Genomic DNA, 14,278 nt, shown 5'->3' with positions numbered 1-14,278 from the left:
GGGTCCCTGTGGGGAGCCTGATGCGGGACTCGATCCCGGGACCCCGGGATCACGACCTGACCCAAAGGCAGATGCTCAACCACTGAGCCACCCAGGAGTCCCAAAATAAATGCTTTCAAATCCACTGGTGTTTCATGGGGAGTGTCACTGCATTTATGAATTAATATCTCTAAATATCGGAGCTTTACTCTCTCCCACGTCATGTGTTGTCAGGGAGTCACTTTGCTTTCCTGAGACTGCAGCTGCTTCCTTAAGACAATAGCAGCTAACAGCAGTCCCTACCTAGCAAAGATGAAATGAAATCACCTGTTTGTAAAACTTAGCACAGATGCTGGCAAGTAGTAGGTGTTCAATAAGTGATAGCAAATTTCACTATCGTACCACTGATCCAGAGTAAACCTTTTCCTAGCAGACGACCCTGCATACTCTCCACCCTACACCCCCCCTTCCTCTCCTGAAATGCTCCATCAGGTGCTCTGACACTGTGTGTGGCTGGCACCCGCAGGGAGGACTTGAACCTGTCCCAGCCACTCGTTTTTTCTCTGGAACACCCGCTGCTGTGCCTGTGAGGCATAACTTAACTCGTGCCCACGCAGCATGCGTTGCCCTGCTGGCACTGGCTGGAAAGCCTGCCAAGGCCTGACTCAGGCTACAAGCACAGCTCAGGTTCAGTTTCCTCCTCCTGCCTCATGTCTACCAGTTGCCTCAAAACTTTGTGCTGGTGCACACCCCCAGAGCACGCACATGTATTTATTTAGGAATGACATACATTTATTATATAAGTGATGTGCATGGATTACCTACGGTACTAGCAGGTCTGTTATAATAAAATTCCCCTCCCCCCAAACTGACAATTTTTTTAAAGGTTGGTACAAAACATAAATAAGTTTGGAGCTTTTCTCCCCACGCTCCATCATCTGGGGCACTGCATTTCGGGGGCTCCTGCTGTCACAGAAATCAAGCACCCTCTGAGTGTGAACTCACCAGGTAGGGGAGGAGGGTGGTCGGACAGAGGCCTTTGGAAATCCTTTGGGAAAGTGGAGGATCCTGTGATTTGGCAAATAAACTAAATGATGTGTGTCGATAATGTGTTGGCAGGTGATGGGTGAAGGTTTTGATATATGGGTTCATGCCCCCTCTCTGGATGGAAACAAGCAAAGTGTTTGTTATATGCTCAATCCCATGCATGGTCTGTCGACCAGCAGCACTGGTGTCTCCTGGGAGTTTGTTCAGAATGCAGAATTTCAGGCCCCAGGTCAGACCCACCGAATCAGAATCAAGGGGCTCTGTGTATGTTAAAGTTTGTGCAGCATTGCTCTAGACAGGGTAGGCAAGCTTTTTCTTTTTGATTCTGTTTTTTAGGGGCACCTGGGTGACTCAGTGGTTGAGTATCTGCCTCTGGCTCGGGTCATGATTCTGGGGTCCTGGGATCGAGTCCCTCATCAGGCTCCCCAGAAGGAGCCTGCTTCTCCCTCTGCCTGTATCTCTGCCTCTCTCCCTGTGCCTCTCATGAATAAATAAAATCTTCAAAAATAAATAAATTATATTTTTAATAAAAATTGTATATATCTAAGGTGTGCAACATGATGATTTGATAGACACACGCACAGTGAAATGGTCCTGTAGTCAAACTAATTAATATATCATCTCACATGGTTACCGCCTTTTTGGTGAGGAGAGTACCAGAAATCTACTCTCTCAGCAAATTTATTTGTATATTTTATATATTGATGTATATTTTGTACTCATACTCATCATATTCATGATACTCATGAGTGTGCCATATTCCTCATGCCGTACATTAGCTCTCTAGACTCATCCATCTCACATTACTGTAATTTAAACTTCCATAAAGAGCCAGATAACAAGTATTTTAGGCTTTGCAGGCCACATGGACTCGGTCACAACTACTCAACTCTACCAAAGACTATAGGAATGGGCCTGGCTGAGTTCCAATACAACTTCATTTACAAAAACAAGCAGCGAGCTGGATTTGGTCTATGGGCCATAGTTTGCCAACCCTTGCTTTAGACCCCAAGTTTACCGACCAGAAAGCACTTAACAAATACATTATCTGCTGTCATTTGGAGGTTGTGGAAGTCTCTTCGTAACATAGTGTATAGATTTTTCTGACTTCCTAAAGCCTTTATTCATTGTGTGATGGCATGACCCACCCTCCTGCCCCCATACACACATCCACACACACTGTGCTCATGGTGGTCTGGGGATTCAGTGATGATTGTCCCCCCACCTTCTTTGCTCTCTATCATCTATCATCTCTCTATCATCTATCATCTATCTATCATTTATCATCTATTTATTATCTATCATCTATCTATCTATCTATCTATCTATCTATCTATCTATCTATCTATCATCTATCTATCACCTCTTGTAGTTTCTTAGCTTTTAAAAAATTCTGTTTATTTATCAACAAAACAAAGTCCCCTGCCCCTTTACCACCATTATAAAAGGGACAGTAAGAGGCTGGTTCATTTCATGGCTTTCCCTTCAGGCACCCACTGCAGTACCCATTATGTAAGTACATACTGATTATGTAAACCCATAAGCCTCAGTTTCCTTATCTGCAAAATGGTAACAAATCAATGCTGGCCTCATAAAAGTGCTTAGAGCAGTGCTTGACATGATAAGCACTTAATACACGTTAGCTACCATTAGATCACTATGCAACTTTCGAAAATACTAGAGGGGAAGGTATGTGGTTGAGTGGTAAAACCACCTCCCAATGGATAACTCCTGCCAGCCTTGATGGTAATGCCGTCGTTTTTGTCCCTAGGCATTTAATTTTTAGTTTTTACATAGCAGTGATCGTTCCTGAGCTTTTTTTTTTTTTTTTAGATTTTACTTTTTATGTTTTTAAGAATTTATTTATTTGAGAAAGAGAGAGAGAAAGAGAGCACGAGCAGTGGGGAAAGGCAGAGGGAGAGGGAGAAGCCGACTACCCACAGAGCTGGGAGCCTGATGTGGGGCTCAATCCCAGGGCCCTGAGATCATGACCTGACCTGAAGGCAGAGCTTAACCATCTGAGCCATCCAGGCACCCCTTTATTTTTTAAGGATTATTTATTTGAGAGATCTCGTGTGCGTGCCCTGGCATGGGGGAGGGGCAGGGGGAGAGAATCTTCGAGCTGACACCCCCCTGAGCATGGAGACTGATGCAGGGCTAGATCTCACCACCTCAGGAGCATGACCTGAGCTGAAATCAAGAGTCGGACACCTAACCGAATGAGCCACCCAGGCCCCTCTAAGATTTTATTTTTTTAAGTAACCTCTACATCCAACACAGGGCTCAAACTCACAACCCTGAGATCAAGAGTCCCATGCTCCACCACCTGAGCCAGCCGGGCGCTCCAATCCCTGAGTTATTTTCACTGGTCTTTTTGAATATAAGAAAGAGCACGTAGACCACTGGCAGTGGAAGATTGGCCATCCAGAAGGGAAAGGAGTCCTTTCTTCCCCTGCTTTGATTCCCAGCATTCCAGAAGGGAAATATCAGTGCACCAAACAGCTGTTCCCAGTGCCCCGAGACTCAGCATGTCTGAGCTGGGCTGGCAAAGGTCACAGTTTCTGTCAACTCTCAAGAGTGGAGAGACAAGAGACAAGAGCCTCAAGGATTCGCTGTGGGAAAACAGACTTGGCTTTCAAAGGTCATCCCGTCGCTCCCATCCTACCTCCTCCCTTTGAACTTGGGTCTTCACGTCCCAAGAGGGTGTGTGCAGATGGCCCATGAATCTCCTTTCCCATCTTCTAGCTGAGGAAGAGGAGGAGGATGCTAACGAAAACATTAGCCCATAACAGGGCACCTTGGACCCAAGTTTCTATAGAAACCAAGTCATTCCTTCACCTTCGACACATTTCCCTCATCTCTTGGCAGACTCTCTCCTTGGAGACATGGACGGCTCTGACATCCATCCTACAACTGTCCCCTCTGGTCAACCAGCAAACATCGCCTGACATGTGCCTCGTAGGAATAGCCAGCAAATACCGCATGGGTGCGGGCATCATCCAGGATAATCCTATTAACCATATGGAGTAAGAAGAGTCCCCCTATTTTCAGACAGGATAGTCCAGCAAGCGTAGTTGGTCACACCAGCTCTGCATTCGTCTCCAGGCCTGCTGAAGCAAAGTGCCACAGACAGGGTGGCTTAAACACCAGGAATTCATGGTCTCACATTTCTGGAGGCCCAGAAGTCCAAAAGCAAGGTGTCTGCAAGGTTGGTTCCTTCTGAGGGCTGTGAGGGCCGGATCTGCCCAGGCCTCTCCCACTGTCTAGTAGGTGGTCATCTTCTCCTGTGTCTCTGCCCATCATCTTCCTTCTGTGCGTATCTGTCCTGGGTCCTAATCTCTGCCCCTGCCTCATTTTTTAAAAAAAGATTTTATTTATTCGTGAGAGAGAGAGAGGCAGAGGGAGAAGCACTCTTCCTGTGAAGCAGGAACCCTATGTGGCACTCGATCCCAGGACCCTGGGACCATGACCTGAGCCAAAGGCAGACATGTAGCCACTTAGCCACCCAGACGCACCACCACCCCCCCCCTTTTTTTTTTTAATAAGGACACCAGTTATACTGGATTAGGGCCGAGTCAATGGCTTCACTTCAACTTGACTACCTCTGTGAAGACTCTGTCTCCAAAAGGGTCACACCCTGAGGGCCTGGGGGTCAGGACACCATATTTTTGAGGAGGCCACAATTCAGCCCATAACAGCCTCTAGAGTCAGACAGGCCTGAACTGGTATTCTACTATCACTTACTGGCCACTTCATCTCATTAAACCCTGGCTTCCTCTTTTTTAAAAGGGGAGTCATGACATCTCCAGTGTGGGTTTCCGCGTGAGGACAACATGTTTGGCACTTCACATTGTGCTCAGCCCTCTTGTTATTACTGATGAGGGAGGCCGATGCTGGGGATGCTCCACCTCAGAGTGAGCTCTCAGGCCATCTGATCTTCCTTGTGGCTGCTGCAGGCTGGCTGGGCATGCAGCCCAATAGGACAGTCCTCGTGTGCCAAACATTTCACATCTCCAGGGGTGGACCTCAGATCCTGAGGAATAGGCGTTGGGCCCCATTATGATCACTTTTTAAAAAATATTTAAAATTATTTTTTAAAAAATTATTTATTTATTTATTTATTTGAGACACAGAGAGAGGCAGAGACATAGGCAGAGGGAGAAGTAGGCTCCCTGTGGGGAGCCCGATGCGGGACTTGATCTCAGCACCCCCGGATCATGATCTGAGCCGAAGGCAGACGCTCAATCATTGAGCCACCCAGGTGCCCCTACCATGATCATTCTCAAGTGTATCCTACGGGGACCCAGTGTGCCTAAGCCCCAGTGACCCACAGTTCGAGTCAATGCAGCTTTTCTCTGCATTTCTCCTTCCTCTTTTTCTTCCATTTATGCTTCCTGGAGTCACCTCCCCAGTAAACAAGCTGTACCCAAGTCCTAGCCTCAGGGTCTGCTAGGTAGGGACCCTAACCAAGGTACTGAGAAGACTGTAGCTCAGAGAAGTTATAAGGCTTGTGCAAGGATGCACGGTTAGGGAGAGGTGAGCCCACGATTTGAACCACAGCTTCTTTGGCTCGAAAGCCCATGGGCCCAATCGCTGCTATTCCCTCTAGTGCCAAACGCCTGCTACGCTCCCATCTTCCTCATTCTGTTTGTTCTCTCATGCTTTTATCCGCTTCTGTACAACCATGATAAGTCATTTTAAGAAAAGGGAAATGTCTTCTCTTTTTTTTTTTTTTCTCCTGAGAAACTTCACTGAACCTAGCCCTCCCACCTTTCACCTTGACCTCTATGCCCTATCAGTGCTCTGAGTCATTGGGATGGTTTGTTACACAGCAGTAGTGGCTGAAACACCTCACACTCTTTGTGCCCCGTGTTCATGAAGAAAAAGAGAACTCAAATGCATGGCACAAATAAATAATCTTTAATTTCAATAAATAGCTCCCCATTATGCCAGACAATAGGCTGTGGGAACGATACAGAAGCATCTAACAGGGAGAGATCTATTCTAACTACACTAATTCCTTAGCATGAGAAAAATGACTTTGGGTCACACACAAATACAGAGATGCTCAGAGTATGACAAAGGAAGGAGTCATCTTGGATGGGAGTGTGGTGGCCATTTTAATCCATGTAGCTGTCCTTTGCAGGTCTTCTGGGTGCCACAATCACCACGAATCGGTCAAATAAGGTTACTTTTGCTCTATCATATTCTATTTACTTGACATACACACATGCTGTTACTGAAGGTGGGGTCTTGACAGACAGGAGGACACTAGGTAAGATTTTGCTGGGAGAGGCAGAGAGAAAGAGGGCTGAGGACTGAGGTCCCGCCGAGCGCCTTGCTCACCAGGAGGACACACAGGGACACACACGTGTTCACCTGGGAGGGCACACACATGAGAACGTTCACATACATACCCACAGGGGGTCCTTAGGAGTAGGCTAACATGAGGACAAGTTCAGTTAAGCCAGGGAAGTTTCTTACACCGGCATATTTTTGGATGCCACTTGGTTTCTTCAGAGTCTAATCTATCACGTCCACTAAAGAGAAGACAAAGTACTTACATTTTGGGGGAAAGGTATCAGGTTTGAAGAACCCCAGGGAACAGCAGCCTGTTCAGAAGCCACCCAGTCAGCAGCTGTGCATTCTGGGTGTGGGGGTCGGGCCTCCCACACACTGGCCAAGCTCTTGGAGAGTTTCATCTCAATGGAGGCTGGCACCCTTGGGGAGGCCCTTTCTCTGGCCTGAGGGTTGAAAGTGCATTTGGGGGTAGGGGTATCAACAGGAGCAAACACTGCCAGTAAGTCTCACAGCAGAGTCCACTCTGCTCGTGACATATAGATGGGGTTTCCAGAGAGTTCTCAGGCTTTGCTCATTGAGAGCAACCATTTTGTGTTCAATAGTCAGCTTCCTCTCAGTTCTGAGAGGATTTAGGGTGTGTGTGTGTGTGTGTGTGTGTGTGTGTGTGTGTTTGCGTTGTGGATATAATAGGCATGTGACACATTTTCTGTCTTAAATTTTCTTCCTTTTTTTTTTTTTTTTTTTCCCAACAAATGAAAGCTGCTTTCCCTGCAGCCCTCAGGTCACCTCCAGCGAGGCGGGAGACACGCGGTCACACTCAGCCCGGGACCTCAGGCTGTGCCACTGCTCCACGGCGGTGCGATGAGTGTTGAGCATCCGCCGCCAGTGGTTGGATTCAGAGGGGCCCGAGGAGTACTGGCCGATGACAATTCTTCCGATGAAGTCATTGCTGCTTTTCATGTTGTGGCCAAACACTAGGGAGCCAGAGGGGCGAGGGCAGCAGGGAGGAGGTAAGAAGAAGGAGAGAAACAGAACAGGGAGGCAGGAACAAGACAGAGGTCGTTAGTTTACAAAGTCCTCAACTGCAGGCGTGGGCTCTTTGCTTTTAGGACATAATCTGTTTCTTTTATTTCTTTTATTTTTTTATTTTTTAAATTTTTATTTATCAAAAAAAATTTTTTTCATCTGTTTCTTTTAATGGTAAGAACTCCCACTTCCCCTCATCTCATCCTCCCGTGAGTCCCCTCACTCCAGGTGCACTGGGTGGCCTCCTGTTCCTCACCACGCCAGGCCTGTTCCAGCCGCCCGGCCTTTGCACTGGCTGTTCCTTCTGCTGGAGAGCTGCGTCCTCTACAACATGCAACATTAAGCTCATAGCCATCGCCCTGCCACGCTGTCTACAGGGCCCTGTAGTTGGGTAGTTCTAGGGGGACAGTCAACCATCACTGGAGTCTGGTTGAGTAGTTAACCCGGGGGTAACTTGGGGGTTCCCAATTGAGGCACTGCTGACATTCTTTGTTGTGGGCGCCATCCCGTGCACTGCACGATGTTGAGCAGCACCTCACGCCTCCATGCAGTGCATGCCAACAGCACCACCCCCATCAGCTGTCACAATTCAGAATGTCTCCAGACAGAACCCAATGTCCCCCGCAGGGCCAGTTCACACTGGATAAGGGCCGTGGGCCATGGGGCCAGACGTCCTCGGTGACCATTAGGCTAGCTCTGGGAACCTGAGACAAGGGAAGGCATCTCTCTGAGACTCAGTTTCCTTCCAGGTTAAATAGGACTCTTGACAGCACTTTACCTCATATGTCACTGTGAGGTTTTGGTGAGATACTGTATGTAATGTCTCAGCACACTGTACCTAGAGAAGCCCTCGTTGAAGGTTATATTGCTCTTTTGATCCCAAATTTCTGTCTGTGGACCTTTTATAAAAGAGGCTTTATGTCTCCTCTGTTCTGGGCAATGGAGGCAAGCTTCCTGCGAGAAGCAGCCATGGCAATTTCTTCTACCCCTTGATGTACTGCATGTCTCTTTGGAAGGCTTCTCTGTTAATTCCAATGCAAAGCTTAATTTGTGTCTTTCAAGCCTAATGAGATGGTTAGCTTGATTTATCTTCCCAGCCAAGTTCTGCCTAATTCTTTATATGCGTGTGGGTAGTCCGGGCATGCCATCTCGCTAACGGGAAGGCAGGCTGTGTCTGTGTTATAAATGAAGGACTGCAGAATGGGAAATATCACAGATTCACCCAGCAGGAGCAGAGCAAAAGCGGGCTGGATCCCAGGAGGGATGCCGATTATCAAATAAACCAGCTAAAATATGCAGCCAAAAACAGAGCTCGAATGCTAATGAGCCTCTGTTCTCCCCTGTGGGGTTCACATCAAGAATTCTAAATGATAAAAATTGGGGGAGGGGCAGGGAATGAGAAGAAAGAAAGAAAAGTAGAAAAACAAAAACAAAACTCCATCCATTGCCTAAATACCAAAAAACTCAGGGTGAACAAGGCTAGCCCATTCCAACTGAGTCCAGTACCACTCAAGGGTCCAGCACCTGTCAGCAATGTGGACAAAAATTGGACCATGTATATTTTTTGTAACTTGCTAAAGGGTTCAGTATGCACAGGGAGACCTTGTGAAGATCCCTTGCTGAAGGGAAAAATTATTTTTTTTTAAAGATTTTATCTATTTATTTATGAGAGACACAGAGAGAGGCAGAGACACAGGCAGAGGGAGAAGCAGGTTCCATGCAGGGAGCCCGACGTGGGACTTGATCCAGGACTCCAGGATCACGCCCTGGGCCGAAGGGAGGTGCTCCACTGCTAAGCCACCCAGGCGTCCCTGAAGGGAAAAATTAGGACAGGAATCTTTGCTTAATAAAGGATATTACTAAGGAGTATTTGAAGTTTTTGTTTTTGTTTTTTTTTTGAAAAGGTAACACTTAGGAACCACACCCGAACCATGTCTAGTAGGCAGTGTAAGGTTTTATCTCACCAAACAAAAGCAAATTACCAGAGTCTCCTTCTCTGTGGGCCTTGATAAAGCAAGATACTATCAGGAGGCCATTTCAGGCTTTACTTGGGTTTTTTCCTTGAGGGCAAAATACTCTATCTTCCGCTGACTCTCCAAAGCTCAAGAATTAAAAAAAAAACATCCAAGTAAATGACTGTAGGTTTTCCCTGGGAAAAGGTTTTTAAGAAAGGAAATCTCAAACATTCTCAGGTATTGTTGGTGAAAGAGGAAGCTGGTTCAACTTTGGGGAAAGTTTCACAGTATCTACTTGAAATAACTTGTGATCTAGCAATTCTAAGAATTTATCCCACAGAATTATCTGCACAAATGGACAATGATATACATCAAGAATGTTCTCTGGATATTAGATATTGGATAATATCTGGGTATTAGAGCCTGCCAAATCTGGCCTGCTGTTTTTTTTTTTTTTTTGTAAATAAAGTTTTATTGGAACCTTCTCAAACCCATTTGTTTACACAATGTCTACAGCTGCTATTACACTACAGCAGCAGAGTTGAGTAGCTTTAAGAGAGACTGTGCGGCCCATAAAGCTGAAAGTATTTCCTATCTGGCCCCTTATGGAAAAGCTTGCTGACTTCTGCTCTAGAACATTGGGAGAATAAAAAATGTAAATAACAAAAAATGTCCATGAAAAAGTGTATCTGAGGCTGGAGTGCCCTGTTTACTCCCTTAGCCCATCCTAGAGGCTACCCACAGCTCCTGAGCACCCAGAGCCCTCGGCCGGGGCCACACCAGTCTATGCTAACTATGACTTATGGTGGAGTCCTTGGGCCACTCAATAGCAGCTTGACCTCTGCAGGGGCTGGAGACTAGCGTCAGCCACTTGAATGCCTATGGGACTGATCCTCTGATCAATATCCCAGACACCAAGGCTTGTGTGAACTTCCCTGACTGGTTACCCTTCAAGTGTGTCTCCATACATCCTTCCTGGGACATACAACTCTACTGGGAGAGGGCAACCAGAAATTTGTGTCTGGTCTCTCCTGGACTCCTGGACTTTGCCCTCTGTGCTTCTTTCCTTTGCTGATTATGGTCCGTTTCCTTTTTCTGTAATAAACTATAACCATGAGTATAATGGCTTTGGTAAGTCTGTGAGTCCTTCCAGGGAATCACTGACACTGATGGTCTTGGGGACCTTCCAAGCTGCAGTTACTGGATTCATCAAATGTCCCCGACTGGCTTGCTTCCCTTTCTCAGTAAGGGTCATCTCCTTAGTAGCCTACTTGAACCCAAGTCATTGTCTTAGGATCAGCTTTGGGAAGGATCCAGACAGACTGGCAGAGACTAATTAAATCATTTCTGATGTAATAATGCCATGGAAACCAATGTCGCTGTAAAATGAGATAGACCTATATATATGAAATAGAAAAATCTCCAAGACATATTGCTAGGAGACAAAAGCAAGTTGCAAAATAGTATATGTAAACATAATCTCTTTTTGTTTAAAAAAAAAAGTTAATATATAGAATAGAAAACAGTCTGGAGGAATTTCACCAAACTGTTAAGAGTGGCTCTCTCCAGGGAGGGGAAACAGGGAACTTTCTGCTTTCTGTATTATATAAGTATAGTTTGCACTTCTTGTAAGTACATATTGTTTTGGAAAGAAAACAAAAGAAAAAAAAACAAGTTGCCATTAGAGAATCCACATCTAAATCGCCATAAGGGAAAGAAGACTAAAAGGAAGTCTAATATCCTACGCTCCTTATCCCAATTTGCAAAGTTACTTGGCTTGGTGAATCACTTGGCCCTCGAAAGGTAGGAGCTCCTAAATGATTCAGCCTTTCTGATGGGAAGCAGTCGCTGCTGTGACCATCTGAGTTAATTGGCAGGCTTTGGCACTTGCAAATCACTTGGTAAAGTTATGGCAATCTTGACAGTCTTTTAAAAATCGAACATTTAAAATGCAAATTATAATAAGCCAAAGCTGAATAAAACTAATGACTTCTATTATAAAAGTTGCCTCAGAGAATATCAAGATTTGCTATCACTGTAAATTCTAGGGAGTGTGTTGTTGGAGAAACAGGGAATTAGGGCTGAATACCTACAGAATCCAGATAGGGGCCAGATACCCTGACCCCTCCATTTTACAGCTAAGGAAATCAAGTCACTGAGCTAGTTGGTGATAAAACTTGAAGTATTTGCAGCAAATATCCTGTGAAGGAAGTTAATTCTTCATAACTAGATCCCTACTTTCTCTCTCTTTAGAAACAATCCCAATCAGAAATTTTGTTGTAAGGCATCCCCAAATATCCCTGCTGGTTGTTATGGGGGACTCATTCTACTGCAGTCCCCAGTATATTACTGGACTATGTGCCCTAGTTATCTGGAAGCAATTTCCCAATGACCTATACAATCTAGAATAGCACAAAGGCATCACAACAGTCAGAATAGATTCAGAGTCTGTGCACAAAACCCATGGAGAGAACTCCTCACATTTTCTCTAAGAACCTATTCACTCTTCATGGATTTAGACATACTCAATAAACTTGGCCATCTGAGTTCCCCATCTGTAGTAATTCATTTTTAAAATTTTTTCAAGATTTTATTTATTTATTTGAGAGAGAGATCATGAGCAGGGGGAGGGGCAGTGGGAGAGGGAGGAGCAGACTCCCCACTGAGCAAGGGAGCCCAATGTGGGGCTCGATTCCAGGAGCCTGAGATCATGACCTGAGCTGAAGTCAGATGCTTAACTGATAGAGCCATCCAGGCACCCCCATCTGCAGTAATTTAATTTAGCGGATTTTAACTACCAGCAGATACAAGAACTTTATTTTTTTTAAAGATTTTACTTATTTATTTATTTAGGGAGCAAGAGATAGTATGCAAGTGGGTGGATGGGCAGAGGAGAGTGAGAGACCATTTTAAGCAGATCTACGCTGAGAGCGGAACCTGTCCCAGCTCGATCTCTTGATCCTGAGATCATGACCTGAGCCAAAATCAAGTCAGACACTTAGCCGACTGAGCCACCCAGGCACCCCAAGAACTTTAAGAAGTCCAGTAGAATGGGGCCATCTGGCGAAGGGGCAAACAAGAGGCAAGGTATAGTCACCGTGTGATCATTTATTTTTTATAGTTGTAACTGAATCAGTCAGAAAGCTCAGTGCTTTGGTTAATGGGTCAAAGTAAGTGTGAATAGTTCACCAAACAGTTAAAAATTTAAAGCGATTTTTAACATTGAAGGGAAGGGGATTCATTCAGTGGAAGATACACTTACACAAAACCCCTTTGGTGCCCCCCACCCCCACATGGAGCAGAGTCACCACCTTGCCCTGTGTTCTCTCACCTGTCACACTGTGTTGTCTCCCTAGCCTTGACAAATCTCAAGCGCCCATGCTATGGACGCATTTCTCTGTGCAGACAGGCAAGCCACCAAAGTCCAGTTCCACTGCCAGATGGGAGGCATGGGTACACCTGGCATATGCCACTTTCTGGAATTTTAAGCTCACCTTATCTCTAAAGAATTACCAACATATTTGTCTGCTTCTGTGGCACCAATCACCATGGCAATTTAGGTGAGGGAAATCCCTTTGGCAAAACAAAGCATGATGAGGGGTACTCACTGGGCTCAGGGACAGGCTTTGGAGGAGCATGGAGAGTTAACACTGCTTTATTAAGTGCCTACTAGATGATGTACGGCCCAGGGCTAAGCATATCACGTGGATTAACTTGCTAAATCTATGTATCAACCCTCTAGAATAAGGTTTCTCCCCTTTAGCACTACTGACATGTGGGGCCTGGTCATTCTGTGTTGTAGGGCTGTTCGGAGCCCTACAGGATATTTAGATGCACCAGACGCCACTAGCAGTCCTCTCTCCAGTTGTGACAACCCAAAGTTACTGCCAGGCATCGCCATACATCCCCTAGCAGCATCACCTAACTCTTTTCCATGGAGAACCACTGCTCTCAGGCACTTGTTATCACTGGCCCACTTTACAGCCAGGGGTGGGGGACCGAGGCCCAGGGAGGTGCAGGGGGGCATTGCTCACTGCTCCAGTCAAAATCTAGGTGCCCTGAGTGAGTCAGGGGCAGTCTGAGGCTTTCACATGTTGATATTTGCTGTGAAAATGAATCTGTTCTTCCCCGCAAGAGCTAAACTCTTTTGGTTGCTAATTTAGTTCGCAGAGGCAGCCGGTCTGGAAGGGAAGCTGGATGACTTAGCATGTGGGTGTCATAAACACTGCAAATTAAAAGGAAAAAAAAAATCTCGACAGCTCCCCATTTCTGCAAGTTTGGTTCACAAGGTGATACCCTCATATGCAACTTTGAGGGTGACAACACAGTGCAGGGGTGCCCCAGGTCATGGTCAGAACCCCACCTCATCAGAGGCCCCACAGTCTACCTTCTTGGGTGCTGAGTTAAGCTGTTCCCCATTTCTGAAAAAACAAACAACCCCCCCCCCCCCCAAACAAACAAACAAAAAACAACAATGCATTAAGCCAGCAAAACCCACCCTGGGCTGTTTGCCAGTCCTCCCTAATTCCTCAGTGTGGAGGGATCCCCACACTTTGTCTGGATGTTCAGGAGTCATCATCTCTCAACCTTCAGAGGAGCCCCCAAAGCAAGCTCCTTGTCCTCTTTCCCTCCTGTCCCCTCCTCTCCATACATGAGCTTTTTTTTTTTTCTTTTTTAAAGATTTTATTTATTTATGAAAGAGAGAGAGAGAGAGGCAGAGACACAGGCAAGGGAGAAGCAGGCTCCATGTAGAGAGTCCGATGTGGGACTTGATCCCGGGACTCTGGTATCATGCCCTGAGCCAAAGGCAGGAGCTCCACTTCTGAGCCACCCAGGCGTCACCATACATCAGCTCTGACACACCCCAACAATGGTACCCACTCTCTCATCAGCTTTTGCAAAACTTCCTCAACCTATAGCTCTCGCTCTTTTTTTTTCCTCTCTGAAAGCTAGAAGCTGTTGCAGGTGCT

The 14,278-nt window shown here is 46.0% G+C and overlaps 1 protein-coding gene across 13 annotated transcripts in view; it reads right to left on the bottom strand.

The window, feature by feature from the left end:
• The window catches only part of SYT17 (synaptotagmin 17), a 102,476-nt gene that overhangs the window by 21,316 nt on the left and 66,882 nt on the right, over nt 1–14,278 (bottom strand). For 6 of the 13 annotated variants that reach the window (XM_072753764.1, XM_026003182.2, XM_072753766.1 and 3 more), the window contains one exon: nt 5,924–7,301. The exons of the other annotated variants lie outside the window; for them this stretch is intronic. In XM_072753764.1, coding sequence (XP_072609865.1) covers nt 7,105–7,301 — 197 coding nt within the window. In that variant the 3' untranslated portion in view covers nt 5,924–7,104. Of the gene's footprint in view, nt 1–5,923; nt 7,302–14,278 lie in introns of those variants that run through there. 13 annotated transcript variants of the gene reach the window in all.

Source organism: Vulpes vulpes, chromosome 3 (genome assembly GCF_048418805.1).
Source record: "Vulpes vulpes isolate BD-2025 chromosome 3, VulVul3, whole genome shotgun sequence".
Classification (NCBI taxonomy): Eukaryota; Metazoa; Chordata; class Mammalia; order Carnivora; family Canidae; genus Vulpes; species Vulpes vulpes.
This window is presented reverse-complemented; position numbering and strand designations above follow the sequence as displayed.